The sequence below is a fragment of the Botryllus schlosseri genome, chromosome 2, assembly GCF_051294905.1.
Source record: "Botryllus schlosseri isolate E-star chromosome 2, Bs_hap1, whole genome shotgun sequence".
NCBI classification, from domain to species: domain Eukaryota; kingdom Metazoa; phylum Chordata; class Ascidiacea; order Stolidobranchia; family Styelidae; genus Botryllus; species Botryllus schlosseri.
Genome location: NC_137237.1, coordinates 154,604 through 178,650, shown reverse-complemented (window position 1 = coordinate 178,650; position 24,047 = coordinate 154,604). Strand labels below are relative to the sequence as shown.

Genomic DNA, 24,047 nt, shown 5'->3' with positions numbered 1-24,047 from the left:
GAGGCCTGGTGCACATGACATAATTGTTGGCCTGAGCAATCGCATCTGTAATAGGCCTCGTGCGCAAGATGTCGCAGGCCTGAACTATCACGTCGCGGGCCTCGCATGCTTTGGCTGCTATCTACTATCGTTTAGAGACAATGCAGTTTAGTGTATAATGATTAGCGATCGTTATGTCATGATTGTTCAACAGTGACATCGCAAAACAGAATGACATCGAATACTAGAACATAACTATTCGCTATTCATGTACTGAGAATACAGGGTGCGTACTATACACGGGTACAGGCTTTTCCCCAGAATTCACACGCCATTTTAAGGGTGCATATTATACATGGGGGCGGACTATACTCGGAAAATTACGGTAAATGGTAACCCACTGAGCTTCTAAAGCACATTATTAGTCAATTTCTGGTCTTTCAATATCACCTGAACCCCTTTTTTGTCACAGCATTGGTGGTTTACCACGATATATGGATACAATTAGATGGTATTCATCGAATGTGGAGGGTGACATGAAGAGAGGACGATAACTTTTGACAGGAATAAGATCTGTCATGATACCCATTAGTCTTATAATTCGCCTGTGAGAGTACTATAGGAGTGCCGCATAGCCAATGATAGAATATCATATAATATCAAATGGTATCGTTCAGAAATCTACATTGGACCGACAAAGAATATGGATGCTGGATATCGACTATCACTTGAGTAATGTATTTACCCGTATTTTACGTGATTATCATCAGTTCATTTTCTTTTCGTGGTTGTTAATTTCAGTGCGTAAAGTGTGAAAGTTTCTATTTATTATATAAAAATTAATAACAAAAATTTAGAAAATTTTCTGTTCACCCCACGAAAGTGTTAGGTTGTCTATAGAAACGATGCTCACCAAATTTGGTTCAATTCCAATCAGTGGAAGCGGAGTTATCACCGTCGAAAAATTTGGATTATGAATAAAATAGTATTTACTGTGACCTATTCTCATCGTTTCTATAGACAACCTTACACTTTCATGGGGTGAACAGAAAATTTTATAATTTTATGTTATTTCTTTTTATATAATAAATAGAAATTTCATCTCCTGTAGCAATGCGGCTACTGGTTGGAATTGAACCAAATTTGGTGTGTAGGCTTAAGTTAGGTAACCTAACAATTTTATCAAGTAGCCAGTGCGATTTGAGAAAAAAAGTCATTTTTGAAGAGCCCTATTGTACATATTACTGGATTTTAAATGACAACTAGAAATATTCACTTTTCAAAACACACAACTAGATTTTTAAAATCTGGAGCTAGAACTCATCTCTTTACAAAATGCGTAACTAGAAATTGAACTAGAAGCACTCCTTTTTCAGAATCTGCACCTACAACTACAACTAGCTATTCACTTTTGAAAATCCACAAACCAGAACTAGGAGCACAACAACTCAGAAAAATCTAATTTCGACGACCGTCAACGAACCAGCCTGCTAGTTTGTACAAGGCTGGGGCCGGTCATCTCGAGCTGTGACAACTGCTTTTCAACTCACTCGAGGTTACAGACGACTTTGAGTTGAATCCCGTGTCGTGTGAACCGTCACTCTCCTTTGGATAGGCATCTGAAAAGAAACGCCAAACATAAACCAGCAGTCGTTGCGTCACGGCACAGTAAATCACTTTTCTGATCCTTCCCGTTATCAGTCTTTGGCTCGTCTGGAGGCAGATCGTAAACAGCCGGCCCAGAAAACGAGGAAGATCGCTTCAACGGTTTGGAGACTTTGGCGTAAGGCGCACCGGGCGTGTCGCTCACATTGGTCTGGTTCATGTAGATGGCTTCCCCGCGAGGTGGGGGAAGAGGATTTCGTCTGCAATACATCAGCCCAACTAGAATTAGAATGACTCCACTCACGAAAACTTGGACATCAAATAAGTTGGTATCGACCATGGCGAAATGCCAGTACAGGTATTCTACTTCTATTCCAATTTATGAAATGTTCCTATGCTCCCACTACCATTCTAATCTAATGTCTGGTTTTTGTGAAATGCTACGTAAGAACTGCATCGTAAGAAAAGAGCCAACCTTGCTATACAGTCATTTGCCGTTCTCGTGATTATGAGAACCAATTCCGACTTCATATCAACGGTGCTTGACTTTTGTTTTATTTCCTTTGTGAATTGAGTTATTCCGATCTTATGTGTAAGGGATGGTATCATAGTAACCGCAGTCTAATTCGAAAAGCTGGAAATTTTCTAGTCGTCCAACTCTGGCCCAAGCACAGGCAGAAGCAATCCCACCTCATTGGGATCCGGCGAAGAGGTTTCGGCTTCCCGATATTGTCGAAAATAGTCGGGTCGTCTGTCAATTCGTTGACGACGTCGATGAAAGATTCCTTTTTCTCTGGCCCCGAAGATCCTGGATTGGTATTCTCGTAAATCGGATCGTGTGCAACACTCCTGCAAAAGGGAATTAACGATAGGGTTATTCAGAAATAACTTCTTTTTATGTTTACTGGCTAGTTGACAAAATTGTTCTGTTATCTAAAAAAACGCTGCACATCGAATTTGGCTCAATTCCTACCTGCAGTGGCATAGCTATTTACTAGTAGAAAATTCTAAATTTATATGGAAAAATAAATACAAAATTCTCTTAAGCTAGATATTTTTTAAATATTGGCTGAACAGATCGGGGTTAACGTCATGGATGTAATGAGTTGAGTCACAATTTTTCGTAGACTCTACTTAACTCGAGTCATCTTCTCAAAAATGGAAAATGACTCGACTCGAATCAATCTGTGTATTCACTTGACTTGTACTTGAGTCTTTGCGCATGACTCGACACATTCTCTGTGACTTAATAAAGTCTCGTGTATCAGGACCGACAATTGACAAATAGGCCCAGAAATTGTCTTTCATCTATTTGCAAAAACATGTTTAGAATGAGTATTATGGATCTGAGTCCTTCGATATCGCCCTAGGGTTACACAACAGTCAGTTGAACCCGACTTCAACTCGATAATGAGCTCTATGACTTGGACTCGGAATTGAGTCGTAACACTATGACTCGGACTGAACCCGTTACTCCCTGAATTGGAGTCAGACTTGACTCGGTGGTGAATTGAAAATGACTCGACTTGACTCGAGTCAAAACTAAAAAAGTCAAATCGACTTGTGACCCGAAATCTTGTGATTTGGTTCGAACCCTGGTTATCAGTGAAGATGAAAAATCTGATATTCGCACCTGCGCCTGGGAGAAGTGACAACTTCGCGACGCGGTAGTTCCGGAACGGACGAATCTCCTGTTTTGGGTTTGGTCTTCTTTTTTTCGGACTCTGCATGTTGGAAGCGGTTTTCGAACAAAAAGAAATGGCACACATCAAGAGTCAAGTCTACCTTCTCATCCACAACAACATGACTGTCACCACTCAGGGTTTCCAGTGAACATGATAACATTTATGGAGTTTATAATTGCCTTCGAGTTATGGTATCACAGGAGCTGTAATCACTCTGGTGCTGATCCTGCGACAACCCAACGTTGCCGTAAATCGCAATTTTCACAAGGCCAACCCTAATCTTACTAGCAGACTTGGACAACTAGAAAATTCTCACATTCGGAATTAGAATGATAATCAAACATTTTTTCCAAATTAGATTACAATTAGAATGATAGCCACACATTTTTTTCCAAATTAGTCTAGATCTAGGTACACGGTTACACATTTTTTGTCAATTAGATTTCGCTCTAATTAGACAACTAGAATCATCTAATTGTCCCACTCTGCTTACGTTAACCCAACATAAATTTCATGGAACCCACATCATCAAACCTAATTTTACGATAACCTTAGCCCAATCTTACAGTACCCTAATTTTACAATAACCCAGTGGCGGCTCGTCCTATAGGGCAACTGGGGCATTGCCCCACCTAAAATTCTGTTCAATAACAATTCTTTACCATTTATAGACGCACAGCAATCTATATATACAGAAATCACAGCGAAAATCGTATTCTTCTTATCCTTTCGCTTGTAAATGCCCATATATAGCGAAGTCTCTGCGAAAATCGAATTCTCTTCTGTGTTTTCGCTTTGCGAATGCCTAGCCGGGGCTTGCCCCGGTAGCGCTCGTAACAAGCTTTCACTGTCTATTCTCTCAAAGCCGCGCACAATAAAGAAACGGTGATTTACTCTCTCCTATTCATAAAATTACCGAGCAACCGGGGCACAATAGCTCTGTGCCCCAAAGGTGTGATGTAACAATCGTATCTATATCTGAACTCGGTTACCGTCATATGCGTTTAGTCGACCTTTGCTGGTATCAGTCGATTTTGATGGTGTTTCACACCATGAAAACTCTTGAAACTTGGTATATCATGTCGTGATGGTGGTATTTAACACTGCCCCAAGTTTCAGGGTTTCTACTCAAAGTTTAGGGTAGTAATTCCGTTTCCGAAGTTGAGTGTGTGCTGATCCGTCATGTATCGCAAACAGATTTTACTCAAAAGCCGGTATTGGTATCCATTGATTTTGACGATGTTCAATACTGAGATTGGTTATGACATTTGGCATGGTAAGTCTTAATGTTAGTAGGCTATCGGACGCTGTACCAAGTTTTAAGTTTGTCACTGAACTATGTTAGTGGTAATTTCGTTTCCTAAGTCGAGAGAGAGCTGACTCGTCATTTATCGCTAACAGATTTTACGCAAAGCCGGTATTGGTCTCTATCGATTTTAACGATGCTCCTTACCTAGATCCGTCATAAGCTTTTGCACGGTATGTCTTGATTTTAGTATCGAACGCTGTGCCAAGTCTCAAGGTTGACACTCAATGATTAGGGCAGTAATTTTGTTATCAGGGCCGAGTATGGTAGAGATGTGCTCTGATCTGACACTTTAGCCTACAACGCATTGCGGATTTCACGCAAAAGCCGGTGTATGTGTGGTAACGTTAACTGTGTTCCATACTGAGATAGGTGATGAGATGGTGATATCATTCTCAGTGTGCATTCAAATATTTACTTCGATATTATATTCTCCAATGTCAATTTCCCCATGAAATTGTGGCCTTCAAGCCATTTGCTTACTTACAACCCACTGTCAAGCGCGATAGCTATTTCGTTTTCGATGGCGGCTAACAGCTGAACACTTGATCAGCCTATTCCTCAGTAAATTTTACGCAAAATTCGGTCTGTTCGCATTAATTTTGACAGTGTACCATACCGAAAAGGGCCATGAGGCTACTTCTCGATGATGTCATGTAACAGTGTACTAAGTTTACGGCTTTCATCCACGTATTTATTCGGTAATGTATTTTCCAAAGGCGAATTCGCAGCAGACCTATAGACAGTAATAAAGCCGTATGTGTCGTGTTACAGTCTCCAGTTTCAAGGCCAAAATCTCCTATGCTGTACCGAGACCGAATTTACGAGGCTGCTATTCTTAGTTCTTCAGAATGTTTTGGATTCAATATGACAGGCCCAATGTATGAGATAGCAATTGCGTATGTGTCCGAACTCGTTGACCTTTCCAATTAGGCTCACGCAATCTCTCGAGTTATAGTCATTTCCATTTCTGCAGATAATTAGTCAGGTCTAGTGCGAACATGAACCGTGTTGAATCTTTGTTCCGTAGGCCTACGCCGTTTACGCAGTTACCACACTTCAAGTCACAGCACACCGGCAGACCTCTCATGGCACATACGTTAAAATCACTGTTGCCGGGAAATTCATGTTACCGTACCATCATTAAGTTACTTGTTTACGTTGGAAAACGCCATTGTGACGCCATCTTGATAAAAAGTCGCTTGCAGCCCTTGCCCCACCACCCGATATTGTCACGAGCCGCCACTGCAATAACCCAACCCCAGTCTTACGAAACGCTAACCCTCTACCGTAGTGGTTCTCAACCGGGGTTATGTGAAGCATTTTCTAGGGGTTAGCAAAACCTCCAGATTTGTAAAATGGTTGAAAATCTATTTTCTATTTTTTAATTAAAGAAATCACGAGGCAGTGTCGTTATTAACTGCTCAAATTTCACAACTCAAATAAACAGAATGACCGCCTGAGATGGAATATTCCACTGAACAAACTCACTTTAATTGCTAGATAGAAATGACCAGGCTGACTAGAAACTGTTCTGTTTCTCAATCACATCATACGCAAAGGTGTCGTCTGAAGCGTTACGTGCGATTATTACATTCGCCACCACCCATCTATTTGAAAATGGAGTTTTGGCACTACTTCAGAAACTGATTGACGGCATGGATTTTCAAGACACGACCGCGGATTTCAGGTAGTCAAGCTACAGAAAGTCTTCCCAATTTCTACAGAAATAGTATGATGTTGTTCTCAAGAAATGTCATTTTGTTACTCTGTATCACTACCCTACAGCTAATATTAGCACAATACAGATGCCGATTGCACGATAATTGAGCTAAATTTGAACTAAAACTGGGGGGTCAGGGGGGTCCGTGGCGGTCCAGAGGGGGTAGGCAAAGACAAAAAGGATGAGAACCACTGCTCTACCCTAATTCGATGATGTCCCAACTCTAGACCAATTTTAAGCGGGAACTTTTACATGTTTACCGGGAGCCCTGATTGGAGCCGGCCATATCTTTGCGGACAAGAAAGTAGACTAGAAGCCAAGAAATTTCACAAACCGAGTTTGGCAGAGTCTGCTCTTCCGACAGACTTTGCTCCTCCGATCTTACCGTCCTCCTGGTTGAGCAATGTGATGCCGATCTTCGGTGAATCCATGTATTTCAACAATCGCAAGTATGACACCAGAACCAGAGAGATGTACTTCTGCAGATGAATTTGCTTGTCAAGGATGCACAAAAACGTAAGTAAATTTTACGTTAAGAATCAACTTGCACAAACTACCAATCGAGTTAGTTGACGGTCTGCTAATGCTAACTAATGCTTTTTTGAGTTGTTCTAGTTATAACTTTAGTTTTTAGCTCTCAAAAGAGAGTAAATTCCAATGGCAGTTCTAATTCCGGATTGTAAAAAGTGACTACTTCTAGACTAGCTGTTCATTTAAACAAAAATTTTGTTGCCGATTAACTAGAAAACATGTCGTCATTTGTCATGAATCGTGATACCTGTGTTCTCTTGTGTCATGTTCTTGCAGCTATTTCTAGTTTAGAGTCATCACTACTAACAGCACGGGGTGAGTTTCAAACTGGAAACCCCATGTTTTTGAAATCCTGATTCTATCTCCAATTGGATTAGATCAGTGGTTCCCAAACTGTGGTATGTGAAGGTCTTCCAGGTGGTAAGCGAGTAGATTCTGTTTTTTTTTTCGACCGAAGGGAGTAATTAGTTCTGGTGGGGTTGATTTTGAGTTTTTTGAAGCCGCGGTCGTCGCTGTAAGATAGTCGTTGTGGGTAGGGGCAATCCCAACAATGAAGGCCTACGGGAAAGAGTTTCAATATATTTGACCACAAGAATTCCAAATGGATCCACAACAGAAATCATATACGGTACTGCGCTTTAAAATGGGCAGTTTATTTTTTGTTTCGCCATCTTCGGTCGCTTAACACGGTGGAATCATTATTTGGCCGCCTTCGGCATGCGTAACTTATGTAGGTTGTACGCGAGCACTACTTACAACCATGAAATGGTACATGGGTGGAAAAAGGTTGGGAACCACTGGATTAGATTAATGCAAATTGATGAGTTGCTTCGGACTTGAATCAAGTTAGTTATGTTGTAGCTGGTTACAGATTTTTGAAGGTCGCCAGTTCTAGTTCTAGTTGTGAGTTTTGAAAACTGGGTAGTTCTAAATATATTTGTGCATTTCAAAAAGTGAGTCATTTGCAAGTGTTAAAAAGTGAGTAGTTTTAGTTTAGTTGCGAGTTTTGAAAACTGAGTACCGGTAGTTCTAAATGTAGTTGCACATTTAAAAAAGTGACTAGTTGTAGTTGCGAGTGTTAACACTAGAATTACCGGAACTTCGAACTACCTAGAAGTACCAAGTGGCTTTTATGACGCATGTTGAATTTTTTCTGATTAAATGCATTCAAGGAGGCTAAAAATCAACACAAAGATCTACAAACGGCATGGGAAATCATTGTCTATTGCGCTGACAGTTACTGCAATTTTCCATGTATAATCCGCAAAATTTTCACGATTTTTTGCCCTAAAATCGGGGGTTGCGTATTATACATGGAAACAACACGCTTGAAAAAAATCTCCCTCGATAAAAAACCTGAAATCACACCTTTCTTCATGTTTGTTTCCAATCGCGCATCACTTTCAGCCATCGTGCCCAGTAATTCGTATTATCAGTGTAACGCGCCACCAATTAGCAAAAAGCGTATTGCCAATTTACGAGAGTCGTCTGCACAGCGCAATCTCCTGCTGACTCGGTTAGCCGTTTGCACGCGAGCGAAATTAGGTCATTCATTGACTCCTGAATGCGCGCGCGGCAATCCTCGCTGATTCATCGACAGGCCATGTGCGCAAAATATAATCGCTTGCGTTATCAGTCAGACCTCCAACAGGCGTAGTGTGCACGACATAACCGTTGGCCTGAGCATTCGCATCTGACCTTGTGCGCAAGATGTCGCGTCGCCGGCCTTGGCTGCTATCTACTATCGTATAGAGCAGAGGCGGGCAACATACGGCCCGGATCCGGCCCGCGACGGGATTTTGTCCGGCCCGCGGACAGTTTCCCCTCTTACATGATGTGGCCCACGGCCCCGGTCTGCTGAGATTCCCCACTTCTTGCTTAAAAGTCAAATTTTAGTGACTGTTTGCAAGACCGTAACTGCCGCACCCCAAACCCCCGAATTGGGGGGAGCCGAGCTCGAAGGGGGCCAAAATTATTTCGCGAATTTAAATGAATTATGAAGTATTTCTTTATAAATTTATGCAACTTTTGCAATTTTGTTTTGCGCTGGGAGCAATTTAATGTTGACAATTACCTTCATTATTAATAGAAATGGACACTTTGGCGTCAGCCATTACCGCGGCACGACAAATGAAGTTATAGGCCATGCTGTCACATGTGACTCCGAGAAGTGTGCCAGCAGTACGAGCATCAGCGAGAAGACCTTGGCCGAAAAAGACTGCCTTTGTGTTGACCGAAAACTTCTATATACAATTATACATATATGTTTAAATGTCCATTGGCGCCTAAATGGCTGGCGCCGAATGATCCTGTCCTGGCGTTCTGAACCCCACAAGACAAATGCCATACATCAGGGAAAAATTATTAGCCAGTAAAGATATATCAATTTGAAATCGTGTGCGTCATTTAGTTTTGTAAGTTTAGGGGATTTCAATATCTTTTGACGTAGCATGATGCAACGAAGTCATACCAACGGTCCGCCGAAGATGTTTAATTAATATTTAGGGGCCCTACATTTTTCAAAACACCTCACTCAGCTCTATTACCGGTAAATATGATTACGTGAACAGAGAGATGATAAAAAATGATCACAATATATATGCAATCCCCGATCATATTGACCGATTCAATCATGAATTATAGAAATTTTTGCGCGCTTCGCTCGTTTAGCGTTTAGGGGGGCCCAATATCAACGTTTTGGGAAGAAGGGCTGACGAAGTGCTGTTACGTTCCAGATTGTATGTTATTATATACGTGTGTGCGTACTGCACAGCGTACGAGAATGGGGCTTACGCGCAAGTTCGCCGAAGCGAGAAGACTTGCATTATCGGCATTTGCGCTGTACTCAACCCTAATGAATTGATATGTTGGTAAATTTGGGGTACCGGGCTTATCGAACGCCTTGAAATCTTAATCAAGTATTGCAACGTGTGTTAATTGATCAGAGAGAAGCAGACATAAAGGCGCCTGTATGACAATGCTGTTCTCAAATCCACATTGTCTTCGTCATTATTGGCGAGAAATGGCTTTGAAGTGACATTGCTGTCATTTAAATACGTTTATTAAATACGATTTATTTCTTGTAGATGTGGATAATTTATCGATTCAGCAATCTGGCCCGCCAAGTACCTAATTTTCCTAATCCGGCCCGCCGACTGGAGAAGTTGCCCGCCCCTGGTATAGAGGCAATACCGTTACTTGTATAATGATTAGCAATCGCATCTGTAATAGGCCCCGTGCGCAAGACGTCGTGTCGCTGGCCCGCACTATCGCGCCGCCAGCCTCGCAGGCTTTGGCTGCTCTGTACTATCGTTTAGAGACAATGCCGTTAATTGCATAATGATTAGCGATGCTTATGTCATGATTGTTTGACAGTGACATCGCAAAACAGAAAAACATCGTGTACTAAAACACAGCTATTCATGTACTGTGAATGTAGGGTGTGTACTATACATGGGTACAGGCTTTTTCCCAGAACTTGCATGCCATTTTAAGGGTGCGTATTATACATGGGGGCGTACTACAGTTGGAAAATTACGGTACTTTTAATATTTTAGACATACTTTTGTCCAACACTTATCAAAGATCGCCGTTTTTTGGTGCAACATATCAGTGTCGTTCTGACGCGCATTTGGTATTTGAGCACGTTCTGTGAAAATTTGGGGTAGGCTCTAGATCCGCTTTATCCACATCACCATTCTTGGTTCTTACTGACATATCGCAAAGCTCATCAGCTAAGAGTTGCAAAATGCAATCTCGCGACTAATCCTCGATTTGCATATTTTATTAGTATCGTCCTTGTGGCAAGTGGAAGATCAATCGCATTCCAAGAAAACATGCACAAACCATCATCAAAATTGCTGTTACCCTTAGTCCCTTATAAAATACTACCTGATAACCAGGTCAATAATATAGACCCTTGGTTTTGTTTTGTCATAAAATTTAACTGTCGGTGGTTTCTTGTTTGTGTTGTTTCAGAAGGAAACAGTTACCTCCGGTTGAAGTGGGCTCAATATATATATTAGGGTTTTCCAAAATTTGGAAACTCTCAAAAAGTCTCCGTGATTGTGTCTCATTCTATAGATTATTGATAAAAAACAACAATTAGCCTGAAAGAAGCTTACTAGAAAGCCGTTCAGATTTCGGTCAAAGCGTTTGAAATTAGCTGCTCAAGAATGGGCGTGCCACTGACCATAGAACGGCGAGAAGTCTAGTAATCAAATAACCACGGCTCTTGATTGGCTAATCGGCTATGCTTCAATGACCACAGCAGCAGCTTGCTGATCAGGTGTTCAAGAAGTCTGCTACCGGCGGGGATTCTGAGTGCGCATTGTTAGTAGTTTGGCAGGTGATGATTTAAGATTAATTTATTACATGTTGAGGTACGAAATACATGATGAACAAACAACACCTGCTTCACAGAAGCTTTTACAGCATGACTGCTTCATTGTGAAGGAAACGGCTGAAGCCTACATGTCGTGGTTTCATTGAGAGAAAGCAAAGGCGCTTATGCAAGTGTTGAGCGAATTCACCGTTTCAGTACAGATCCACCATCAGTGAATACAAATACATAATGCTTAATAATGACACTATACCCCCGACTTTTATTTCTAATTTAGCTCAAATTATTGTTTCCGCTCAAGCCAGACAATGTGCAATGCGGTACAAAAGATGCATTGTGACATATTGAACAGAGAGGAGAATGCTAAACTACCAAGCATGGTTATAGCATCCATCTCGGCCTAATCGCCAAGGTGATAGGCTTCTATTTTGATCTCTTCAGCTGTGTTTCAGTTGTTTGTCCTTGCAATTCAGTGTTTGCTTTCCTGGCATTCGAAAATCCATGTCTTTGTCGGAGGAGTAGCCCAGATAAACCAAGGAGGGTTGTTGCTCTAACCGTGCAAATAAGAAAGGATTCACCTTGCAAATGCTCAAGAGAGAGAAAGCGAACAAACTTATTTTTATCTTAACCATCGGATACTGTGGATACCAGTTTTCGAATCTTAGGTCTGACCCGCCCGGGGATTGAACCAACGATTTACAGATCAAAAAGCCGCACGCATCACTGCTACGCTATCTCCCCCCTTCCTGCCACACCCAGATATTCCTACCACGCTTGGGGGAGGGCGAGCTCGAATGGTGCCAAAAATTATTTCGTGAATGAACATTAATTATTCGCTATTTATTTGAAAATTTTTGTAACTTTTTAATTTTTCTCGCGCTGTACGCGATTTCATGTAGATAAATGTTTTGATTATTAGGCACCCTTCCTCCACAAAAAACACGCATCATTTATGGACGTAGGCATCTAAGCGTTGACCATTACCACGCCACGATGTAAGAAGACATAAAGTTTGGGCCAACATGGGTCTCAGAGAAGTGAGCCAAAAAGATCGTCAGCAAGAAAACATTAGCCGAAAAGGATTGCCCTTATGTTGACCGTAAACTTAGATATAAGAATGTCTTTGTCCGGTACCTAAATTGCTGGCGCCGAATATTCATGTCGCGTCAATCTGGATCAGATGAATATAAAATGTGACCTAGTAGGGCCGCGGGTGTAATCATCCCTCTCGGCATCCACAATAATTTCGTTGCTAGAGAGAGAACAGGACCGACTTGCATAATAGCAATATATCTCGTCGTAATTTTCGAATTATGTGCAAGGTTCAACGGACCATGTGACCTCAATCAGCTTTCCATACCTTCGTAAGTTTGTAGCAATTCCTTAAATGATTGTGATCACCCTATCATCTTCACCAGAAACGCATATCTAGGTTGAAAACGCGTGATATCAATCAAGCGTACTTTTAACATTAAATTCAACTGACGCAGCTCATGTCATCCGCTTATACCATGCAGCAAGTGTTGACTGAAAAATCAAACTCGTTTATTCGTCATCACATACAAGGATAAAATGACTCTGCAAAGCTAACATAAACAAATAATGAAGATCAGGCTGAAATGTGGCGATATAGGATTGGAAAGCAGCCAACTGCAAAGTTGACTTGTTTTGTCATTTCATAACGTCACAATGCTGCGGCAGGAGAGTGTCCATTCAAACACCTATCAGACATATTGTGGTATCAGCTGTAAATACCCAGAGTGTCGGTTGCGCACAATGCGCCGGTTACAAAGCTCAGTATAGGCTAGGCTTACAACCGATAATCTTACATTATATGTGTTGCACTAACTAACACTTTCCATGGGTACAGATATTCTAGTTTCCTTATATTAACACACGGTAAGAAGCAGTCAGATTCGGCTATCAATTACGGCCCCATCCGTTCAAGCCAAGGCAACATTACATATATTGACATTGACAGTCTGATGTTTAAGTGATCAGAGCGTAACGTCATCATCGTTGATCATGATGGCAGACTAGGGAGTGATATTCACATTTGCGTCTGGTTATAATGGAGCCTACGCAGGCACTTATCGGTCACACATTATTGCTTGACAGCAAATTCATTAGAGTGTCTTCCCAGCTATCTTGACGTATCGATTGTTTGCAGTGGCTGAAAAACAAGGCAGCGATCTAATGCCAAATTGTTAACTCCATGCACAGTACACACGTTAGAAGATTATACACAACCCCAGTAAATTTCAAAACAAAAATGCATCATCATAGGTAGAGCCAGACCGATATTGGATTTCTGAGCCGATACCGATAAGACCGATATCCAGTACCTCCACCGATAACCCCGATATATTAAGCCGATATTCAAACAATATGGAATCTATCTCAAGGCCCATATTTAACGCATCAGAGTATTTCTTTCAACAACTTTACAGCCATTGATATGCTTGAACATGAAACAAATGATCCAGAAACTATAAAAATATATAAAAAGCACCAATCCAGTAATTGCAGATTACAGTCCACGAAGCACAATTTCTCGGAGTGATCTTCTGTGGTCTTCCATAGATGATGTATATAGTACTAAACACATTGAGCAGTCTTTCACTTGGTACCATAGTTAGTGGCACAGCAAGAATTGGAAATCTTTCTTCATTTCGGTTCCACCGCTCCCTTGCAGGGAATCATTCCTTCAATGGTTTCACCATATATTGATATTAATATTGATATTCTTCTGGCAATGCACCTGGAGCCTTCCGCACATCATTAACAAATAGCTGAAGAGAATGTGCAAAACAACTCAAATTGTCCATGTCTGCAACCGCTCCAGCCATCCCCCTTCGGCCTTTGACCATCATGGTCCATGACCAGCATTTCAACAATCAATTGATCAACATTTTACACTCTTTTGTCAGAATTGGCCAATGTCATCATGAAATCAAGAATTTTTGTATCAATTATTGGCTTAACTCCACGTTTGCTTGATTTTCTTGCCCTCTATGCTTGTATATTAGGGCTCTTCAAAAATGACTTTTTTTCTCAAATCGTACTGGCTACTTGATAAAATTGTTAGGTTACCTATTTTAAGCCTACACACAAAATTTGGTTCAATTCCAGCCAGTACCCGCTTTGCTACAGGTAAAGAAAGTTTATATTTATTATATAAAAATAAACAATAAAAAATTTGAAAATTTTCTGTTAACCCCATGAAAGTGTTAGGCTGTCTATAGAAACGATGCTTACCAAATTTGGTTCAATTCCAACCAGTGGAAGCGGAGATATTGCCGTCGAAAAATTTGGATTTGAATAAAATAGTATTTACGGTGACCGATTCTTTGTTTATTTATTGTAGTTGTGCTCACCGTAAATACTATTTTATTCGAATCAAAATTTTTCGACGGCAATAACGCCGCATCCACTGGTCGGAATTGAACCAAATTTGGTGAGGATCGTTTCTATAGACAGCCTAACACTTTCATGGGGTGAACAGAAAATTTTCAAATTTTTCATTATTTATTTTTATATAACAATTAGAAACTTTCTTCTCCTGTAGCAAAGCGATTACTGGCTGGAATTGAACCGAATTTTGTGCGTAGGCTTAAATTAGGTAACCTAACAATTTTATCAAGTAGCCAGTACGATTTGAGAAAAAAAGTCATTTTTGAAGAGCCCTATTGTATATTTCCTATCATGGTGGTCCAACAGGCCTCAGTCAGACGACTTCATACATTACTGGAATAATTAGCTCTGTTGGTACCGAACCGAGAAATGTTTCGACGCGACGCTTTTCTCTATCATTACGAGGGTCAGTACAGTATGATTGAAGTTCTCATTTCTCTTACTGATTGAAATCTTCTGCAGACAACTATCCACCCAGCTGCTCTCTGTCTTTGGTGATCGATTACTGCAGGGGGATTCCCACGAAGTCAGTGGGGCATAACGGTGGTTAGTTATCTATAATATTTTTTACGTCACGTCACGAAAATGGCCGATATTTTTTTACTTTCAATGGCCGATACCGATATTTCTCTCCAAGCGTGATATCGACTCGATATTATCGGCGAGCCGATAATCGGTCGGGCTCTAATCATAGGCTGCTTCATCAAGATGGAGCTTTATCATAGGCCAGACACTTGATTTTGAAAAGAATCAATAAAACGAAAGGGCAGATGTTATCGTAACTATGTGCTCTCTCACACAGCGTATATATACGATTTATCAATATTTAGAAAATATCTAGCTAGTTGAATTATTTGAAATTAATCGGGAAACAATATAAAGTTGACGTTACGCGTCAAAGTAGGCCTATTCCCAGATATATTGAGCGTGAAGTCAACATTTTACTAATTGAGTTCTGTGAACACGTTTTCAAGGAAGATTCTGAATCCGTTGCTACTCACATAGACGTTTAATAATCTGTCAGAAAGCGCGTAACGCAGTCAAAATCTACCACGACATGAATTGAATTAGTGGGGGAAAGATCACAGGACGCAGCCTCCGTTTGGCAACTGTCCTGCCCAGTATTTACCCTTCCGCGTGAAGTAGTTAACGAAATATAACACTTACAACAGAAGGGAAATGCATTCTATACTTTATATTCACTTTTTGTCATGGAAAGAAGTCAGCGTGGCCATCCAAATTTGTATGCTAATGTACGCAGAATTCAGCAGCTATGTAGAATACTCTTCAATACGCAGAACGAATCGTTCGGTGAAAACACTGATTGGGAAGTAACTCCATCACGCATGTTTGCGTCTAACTTTTCATATAAGATTCGTGTTTAGGATTCATGCTAATATACTTGTCATGAAACTGGAGGGCCATGAGCTGTTGATTCATAGTACAGCTTTCAAAGTAACGTCCATTTACAATAACCTGCTAATACGCTGAAACGAATCTTTCAATCACTTGGCGACAGCGGACATAAGACCTTACCAGTTGATAACGCGCAATTACTCGCGCGTATACGTATACCAAGGCGCAATTACTCGCGCGTATACGTATACCAAGGGTCGGCAACCTACGGCCCGCGGGCCGGATCCGGCCCGCCAAGCGAAATCGTCCGGCCCGCGACATAATAATTAGTTATCACAAGAATACGGCCCGCCGTTTCATAATGAGTTTCAATCTGCAGTGTAGCACTGCATGAAAAAATGCGGCATTGCTACGATATAATAGTAGCCTACATCGTATTGTTCTATTGTTACGCCATAAAACGAAGGTGGTCGAAGTAGGAGATGGAGATAGACTAGACTTGATCAGTGCTTATCAATCGAGTGTATCCCGCAAGCGAAGGTGTTCCATACTTTTTTTAAAGGGTTTACCACTCGAATGGGGTGTGACAATAAAGGTGTCCTTCCTTTGCTTCAAAAACGCTTGGAACGTCTCAGACGCAATGACGGAATCTCAAACTGTTCAATTATAGATAACTAGCCTCCGTATGTTAGTTAGCATATCTATAGTTTAGTTTTCCAGAAGGCATTGTGTGCCAAGACAACAAACCTGAATAGTGTTTTGGCCACAATGGTAAAAACTGTTAATATGATTTTCATCTCTTTAACTGAATCAGTTACGTCAGTCATTTAGTGAGTCAGTTAGTCATGTTCGCGCATTAAGTCGAGCAGCTATGCTTACACGAGGGTATGAACTGAGAAATGAAATAGCAACTTTCCTCGAAAACACAAATATCACCGACTCATAATCTTGTAATCGAAAATGGGTATCTCATCTTGCTTTCCTGGTACATTTAATATCACATCTGAACAAATTGAATTTGCAACTTCAGTGGGAAAACTACTAAATACATGAGATGTTAAGGCGCATTCAAAACAAATCTGTGAATGTCAACAGTACTAAGAAAATTATGCTCACTTTCCCATACTGGAGGAGAGAAAACCTAGTACCAACACTACATTTGTAACTGTGATACGAAATTTAACTACTGAATATTCACCCGCTTTTCCAACATTCCTTCTCTACAAAATGAATTCTGACTATTCAGTACTCCGTTAAATGTGGACGCCCATAACATTGCCTGAAAATTTCAAATGGGCCTTTCTGAAATGCGATGCAGTTGAATTGAATGACAAATTTCATACAAAGAGCATATTGCTGCATGACTTCGACAAAGATTACATTCTTGAAATTAGCCTTTATCCCAGCTTGACCAAATGCAAAAGAAATTGCATTGATTTTTGTAAGCACGTACGCATGTGAACAATAGTTCTGAATAATGAAATTCACGAAGAGCAAGCTAAGATCACGTATTTCGGACGTCCATTTTGAATAGGGTGTGATTCTTGTTTCATCTGACTTGTTACCAGAAGTTGAAAACCTTTCACAAAACAAGCTGCGTTAATTGTCTTGTCACATTTATTCTGTGTTGTTGAAGTGTAAATACATGGGTCTTCCGATTGGTATGATTGAGATTGCAGCAGTGTAGGATAACATACCGAAGTGAGCGTAAAATATACTACTAAGAAAAATTCCGGCCCGCCAAAAAGTTGTAAACCCGAAATTTGGCCCGCGACTAGCAAAAGGTTGCCGACCCCTGACGTATACAATACTAAAGTCATCGACCTAATTCAACTTTGTGAATTGCGCCTATCTCTGTAAGAAAGGCGGCATGTTATATTGTTTGTGATAAAAGTAGGCTATTCCTAAGCTACTGATCGGTCTTTAGATTCTGCGAATTAGGTAGCCCCTAGGACGCAAAAATCGACTTTTCGAACACCGATACCGGGTCAACCCCAGGTCCCACGCCGTCGAATCGGGTATCGTCGCGTTCAGTTCGAGGAGACGAAAACTGGGATACATCTGCTGAACCCCTAATACCAGCGGTTGTCGATCGGTATTTCGATCTGTGTTGTGATACTGATCGCTCGAAAAACCATACACCTAACCCTTATTGGCGTACCATCACGGAGTTTTGGTGGCAAATTTTTTTCTACGCGTCTCAGCCCCATGTTTCGAGCATCGTTGGAATCGTAATCGAATTACGCGTCCGCCGGTACCAGATTTATCCGGCTACGATATTCGGTTGGCGAGAAATCGGCGATTCAAAAACTGTGAAAAATACGCTATACACAGTTTTTTGAAGGCCGATTCTGAGTCGTCTGAAAGTCGATACGATCCTATCGGATATCGGTATACGCGGGGCCCGGAGACAAACGCAACGGTACCTCGTACGGCCCAGTGGCGTGAACGACCGAGGCGGAACCTCGGATAGCCCGCCTGTGAAAAAAGTGAAATTCTGCTTATGCCATGCCAAATATGCTATTTTGCTACGGGCCTTGGTTGTGTGAGCTATCGTATCCAATTTGTGACAGGTTTGAGGTTTAGCAATGAGCATGTATTGTATATAACTAATGAATGGTTTGCTGGAAATCGATAACATTCCAATACAACCACTTATTAGACCAATGCTGGACATTGACCAAAGAAAGTCATTTGCGCGAATGGAAACCATTAGTTGCTTTGGCGGAGACAAATACTTCATAAGTGACCGGGATGGTAATAACTAGATATCATAATGAAATGCTACTGTCCCACGTACATTTCTACTGGTAAATGTACTGTGCGAGTGTACGTACGTACATTTATGATGAGTCCGGGATTTGAAGCAGAGGCCTGAAGACATAGGCAGAGCCTGGAGCCTATTAAATAACACTAGGTCGCATGCAATACCTCGTTTACAATGATGATGACCCCATCAAGCGCCAGGGTAATCAAGAAGGCTCGCAATTGGCAATGAAGATAGGTTGGGATAATTTTATATATGATTCAGCGCTTTGGGCATGTTGATAATTGTAATTATAATTTATCAGGCAGGGTAATTACCCGTAAAAGTTATGATACCTGACAAAAACGCGTAGTCAACGTAGCATTGGCGACAAATATAGCATTTAGTGACGAAATTACACATGAAGGAAAGCTATCGGTATCAAGGTCAATATTACATGACTTCACTATTTCGAATCTGGTTTGACTGGTGTACTCGCTAAGATTGGATGGATGGCTGCATCAACAAACCCACTCTGACTGTTTTAGTATAGGTTAGTGAAGATTCATTCGACTCCGAGCCGGTAAAGCTAGGTTAATGTGTTTCATCTGCGAAAGGCGCGTATCTGAACATAGACGACATCAGATCGATGCCATTCATGAAAGCAATTTTCACGCCGCAATATAGCGCCACGCAACAATTTTGGTCGTTATTGTTTGATATTCACGGTGCTCGACTACATTGTTCACATTTTACACCATGCCGATATCTTTGTATGCCATATTTACCTTCATAAGACAACGAATACGCAAATGAGATGGTACGTAGAAGCCGAGATAAACCTTTAACACCTTAGTACAAATTTGGAGTCGACCTCGGTCGGACCCGAAACCGCAATCAGCTGGTTTTGCGGTTGTGGATTATTCCACTATACGCTATCTCGCTACGCTCTCACTAACGAGCATGATTGAATTGGAGATCTAGGCGTGTCTGTGAAAGCGGCGAATGTTCGGTTAGGTGTGCTGGATTTTGCGCTCCGCTGCTAGAATAATAGTATTTACGGTGACCAATTTCGTCACACCGACAGGACCAAAAATCGTGTTCCTTTTATGCCTGAAGAGGCAGGGATGTCTTTTACACATGTTTTGATCTTGACAAGGGCCTACATCGCCAGTAAATGAAAGAAATTGATGACACATAAGAGCTGTAAATTAGTCCACTGCATTGAAATAGACACGTTGAAACCATGGTGAGATAATTTTCAAATAGAGTACTTTACACACTGAAATTCACGACCACAAAAAGGAAATGAACTGATAATAAGCACGCAAAATACGGGTAAATATATTTTTCAAGTGATAGTCAATATCTATATTCTTTATCGGTCCAAGGTAGATTCCTTCACGATGCAATTTGATATTTATGATATTCTATCATTTACTCTGCAGCACTCCTATATAGTACTCTTACAGGCGGATTATAAGACTAATGGGCATCGTGACAGATCTTATTCCTATCAAAAATCATCGTCCTCTCTTCATGTCATCCTCCACATTCGGTGAATACCATTCAATCTAATTGTATACATATATCATGTTAAAACACTAATGCTTTTTATTACTTTATGACAAGAAGGGGGTTCTGGTGATGTTGAAAGACCAGAAAATATCTAATGTGCTTCATAAGATCAGTGGGTTACCATCTAGTTTCCTTGAAGCTCGCAAAGTTTCCAGCACATACAAAGCTCTATTATCAACGCTTATGTGAAGTACCGTAAATGCCTTTTCAACTCATAAATACCATTTATTGGCATAGCCCATTCTCAATTGCAATCACCATCATTTTTACGCCCTGGATCAGTAAATGTCAAGTAGCAGAGAAATATTCAAACGCTGAGTTGCTGAGGAATGCAATTGATGTCTCTGTGGATGAGATTTTGGGAATGGCGACCTTGCAATCAGTAAAAACTTCGAATCAAGGCAGAGAGACATCGGTATGCCCTGCATAACTGGGATTGATTTCATGAAATCTAAATTGGTCCGACAAAAAATACTATGTTACTATCACTTGAGAAATATATTTACCCGTATTTTACCTGCTTGTCAGTTCATTTCATTTTCGTGGTCCTTAATTTCAAAAAATTATCTCACCACCCTTTTAACGGAGTTATTTCAATGATTTGGACTAAATTCCAGCTAATCCGTGACATATCTTTTTTTCGTATTTTGGCGATGTCTTCATCCAAACTCCACAGATCAGAAAAAAATGGAAAAACATCCCCGCCTCTTTAGGCATACCTGAAACCCAATTTTTAGTCGCCATCGTGTGACGAAATTGGTCACCGTAAATACTATTATTTCAAAAATTACCGAAATTTCAATTTGACTGACCTCGGCTACTACTGGCTAAAATTGAGTCAAATTTGGTGTACAACGTTTTTAGGTAACCTGACGATTTGACAATTAAGTCGATGAAATTTGAGAAAGAAGTTTTTTTGAACACCACTCGTTTGCGATTGCGCATCTTTTTGCTCTCCTTTATTTGATAACCTTTTCAAAGGAATCAGTTCGACTTTCGACATTTGTATTTTGTGTTTGTACTAATTGTATTTGTACGATTTTAGTGATTTGATTGTTTGATTACTGTTTTAGATTGCCCTTTTGCGCTTGCATACATTGCCCTCGCTACCGTTGTCTCGTCCTCCATACCATCGAGCAACGGACGAGCCAGCACTATTGCGACTCACTATCTTGTATTAGTATCTTAGTATTCTTAAAGCAATTCCGAAGTTCCCATTGTTTAATCTTCGATGTGGGTTGCTTGATTCTGTTGAAATACAAGACTGATACGCAAGGTTAGCGAGTCCAAGAGCAGATTCAGCTTAGCAGACAGGATTCGACGCCTGCTAAATCGGCACTCATTGGCATCAGTGCCGCGTCGAAACAGTAAACAAGTTGGCGTATTGCTATTAAACAAATGGAAGTTAGCAATTATCAAGTACCACGATTATCACTAATCAAGACTCTCTGTAATCTGTTGTGGGGTTTTTAAAGAGAAAACATGAATGCGTGGCGAAGTTTGTACGGTAAACAACTAACTCCTTACAATTTGAAGCGGCTTTAACATGACGAGAGTCTGAGATCGAAGGTAGAGACATGTTAAAGTAGTCTTTATTCGAAGGTTTCTGCCTCGCAGCACTAGTAATAATGGATCAAAAAGTGTGCCTTACGTTAAGCCGACAATTGCCTTACACCTGCTAATACACTCCAAGTCCATGAAACAAGAAGCTTCCGATGGATATTAGGGCCGATTATAATAAACGAATATATTTATTATTTTATTGTAACTGAGATCTGCTATCGCAGCAAGGTAGTCATTGAATGTCGTAGTTATTTGCATACTAGCCGTAGAGAACTGGTGATCTAATCTGCAGGGTTGACAACTGTTGCTTCCTATAAGGACAAATGTTGGGTATTTTAACAACAGCTTTTAAACGAAAAGATATAGCGCATATAGCGCTATATAGTGATCATCGATATCGTTCAACGATGACGTCGTGAATTTCAAAGAGTGACGTCAAAATTGATTGCCATTGGTGTATGACTTCTTGGGAGGTACAATTGAATATGTAGGGGCTGGTATGACTCCTTTGACGAAACTGATTCCCAACTCTTAACATATAATACGACGATAATGCCCATCTTGGCTCGGTAACGAATATGGTCATGATTACTCAAAATGGCGGAATGTCTCCCTAAGTGTCCAATGTCCACTGAAGTGGTCTATTAGGTATTGCAAAAATTGTCAAAAAATTAGGGCGACCGCAGTTGGCGGACATTTCATGAATATTCTAAACGCTGCGATATAAACTGCTAATTTCCAGTGACCACGGGCGGAATCCACATGTCAAAACTAATTCAGAGATCTTTAGTGGTCTAGCTTGTCTCCGTCTGTTGGTGCGTATTGTCGCCCAACTGCTTCGAAAACACGACTGTCCACCAAAGTAGTCTAATAGGTAAATATATATATATATATATATGTGTGTACGGACTTTGATCTCTACACTGGCATCTCACCGTTACGCTTATCGACGAGGTGATAGCTTTGAAAAGTGTAGCTGTATGAAGTTGCTTTTTTTCTTCTGGCCCTGGGAAGCTTCCAGCAACTTTTGACAATAGTGTCAACTGCAAGGGACTTATTTTTCTTCATCAAGCGTGTACAGTAGGGTTATGACTAAAAAAAAATTGCCTGTAGCAGAAGTTAATGAACATTTTGGTATAAATTAATAAAATTATAATCATTTTGTCCAAATCGAAAAAAATGTCCCACACAAATTAACTTCAATTTGCGACACTGGTCCAAATATAGAAAAAATTTACAATTCAAAGGTATTCTTTGCTACAAATTTAATCTTTATATATGTCCTTTTGCACTTCTGGTAAAGTTCATCCATCAATTTGACTTCCCTTTCTGCTATTATGTTAGTGTCAGGGACATCTACAACAGACATATCCGACTTGCAATGGGATTTTTAGGCACTTTATCGCTGCAGGACATTCGAGCGCAAAGATAGTAGCAAATAAACTTTGGTATACTTTAGAGCCCGACCGATATTGAATTTCTAGGTCGATACCGATATCTCACACCTTGACCGAGAACCCCGATACATTCAGCCGATATTTAAAAGAAGTTGGATATACATAAGCACATTTTCAAAGCTTCAGACAATTTTTTGAATATCTTTGCAGCCATTGTTTTACTTAAATATGAAATACTAGAAAGCTAGAAAGGATACATCTGGACACCTGTTAAGTGTAAGCTATGTGACATATATCAATATTCTCAGTCTAGCGGTCAAAGATGATGGTTTTGTGACTTCCTACCGCAATGTTGTGACGTCACGAAAATTGCCGATAATTTTTCAGCTTCAATGGTCGATACCAATAATTCTTTCAAAATGTGATATCGTCCCGATATTATCGGCGAACTGATAACACTGGTCAACACATATTTTTAGGCAGACAAAGTAAGAGTGGTTTTGGGGGTTCTGAAGGGCACTGATTTCGAATATGATCTTAGTTTTTTCAAATTGGCTCTTGTTGTGGAGATAACCCATGGGGCTGTTTTGACCAAAATCTCCCATTTTCGCGGTAATGACTGGATGTAAAATCGACTTAGTGGTACTATAAAGTTTAGAAATTCAATCTACTTGTTATTTTTACACACAGAAGACTACATTAAATCAAAATACAGCAACAGCACTATACTTTGGGGTATTAGATTTATCATAGTTACAGACTTTCACGGAAGTATTTTTACCTAGATACTCAAATAACGTGGCATTAATTCAATCAGTTTTA

At 40.5% G+C, this 24,047-nt stretch overlaps 2 protein-coding genes across 4 annotated transcripts in view; both read right to left on the bottom strand.

Moving 5' to 3' along the window:
• LOC145432702 (heat shock cognate 71 kDa protein) overlaps positions 1-21,859 on the bottom strand; it is a 205,649-nt gene extending 183,790 nt beyond the window's left edge. Inside the window, exon 1 of the mRNA XM_080309538.1 lies at positions 21,817-21,859. Coding sequence (XP_080165664.1) covers positions 21,817-21,844 — 28 coding nt within the window. The 5' untranslated portion in view covers positions 21,845-21,859. The remainder of the gene's footprint in view (positions 1-21,816) is intronic.
• The window catches only part of LOC145432659 (uncharacterized), an 88,383-nt gene that overhangs the window by 28,637 nt on the left and 35,699 nt on the right, over positions 1-24,047 (bottom strand). For all 3 annotated transcript variants that reach the window (XM_080309508.1, XM_080309513.1, XM_080309504.1), the window contains 5 exons: positions 6,633-6,777; positions 3,218-3,308; positions 2,275-2,433; positions 1,657-1,844; positions 1,530-1,598 (listed from right to left, as the gene is read on the bottom strand). In XM_080309508.1, the coding sequence (XP_080165634.1) occupies positions 1,530-1,598; positions 1,657-1,844; positions 2,275-2,433; positions 3,218-3,308; positions 6,633-6,777 (652 nt within the window). The remainder of the gene's footprint in view (positions 1-1,529; positions 1,599-1,656; positions 1,845-2,274; positions 2,434-3,217; positions 3,309-6,632; positions 6,778-24,047) is intronic.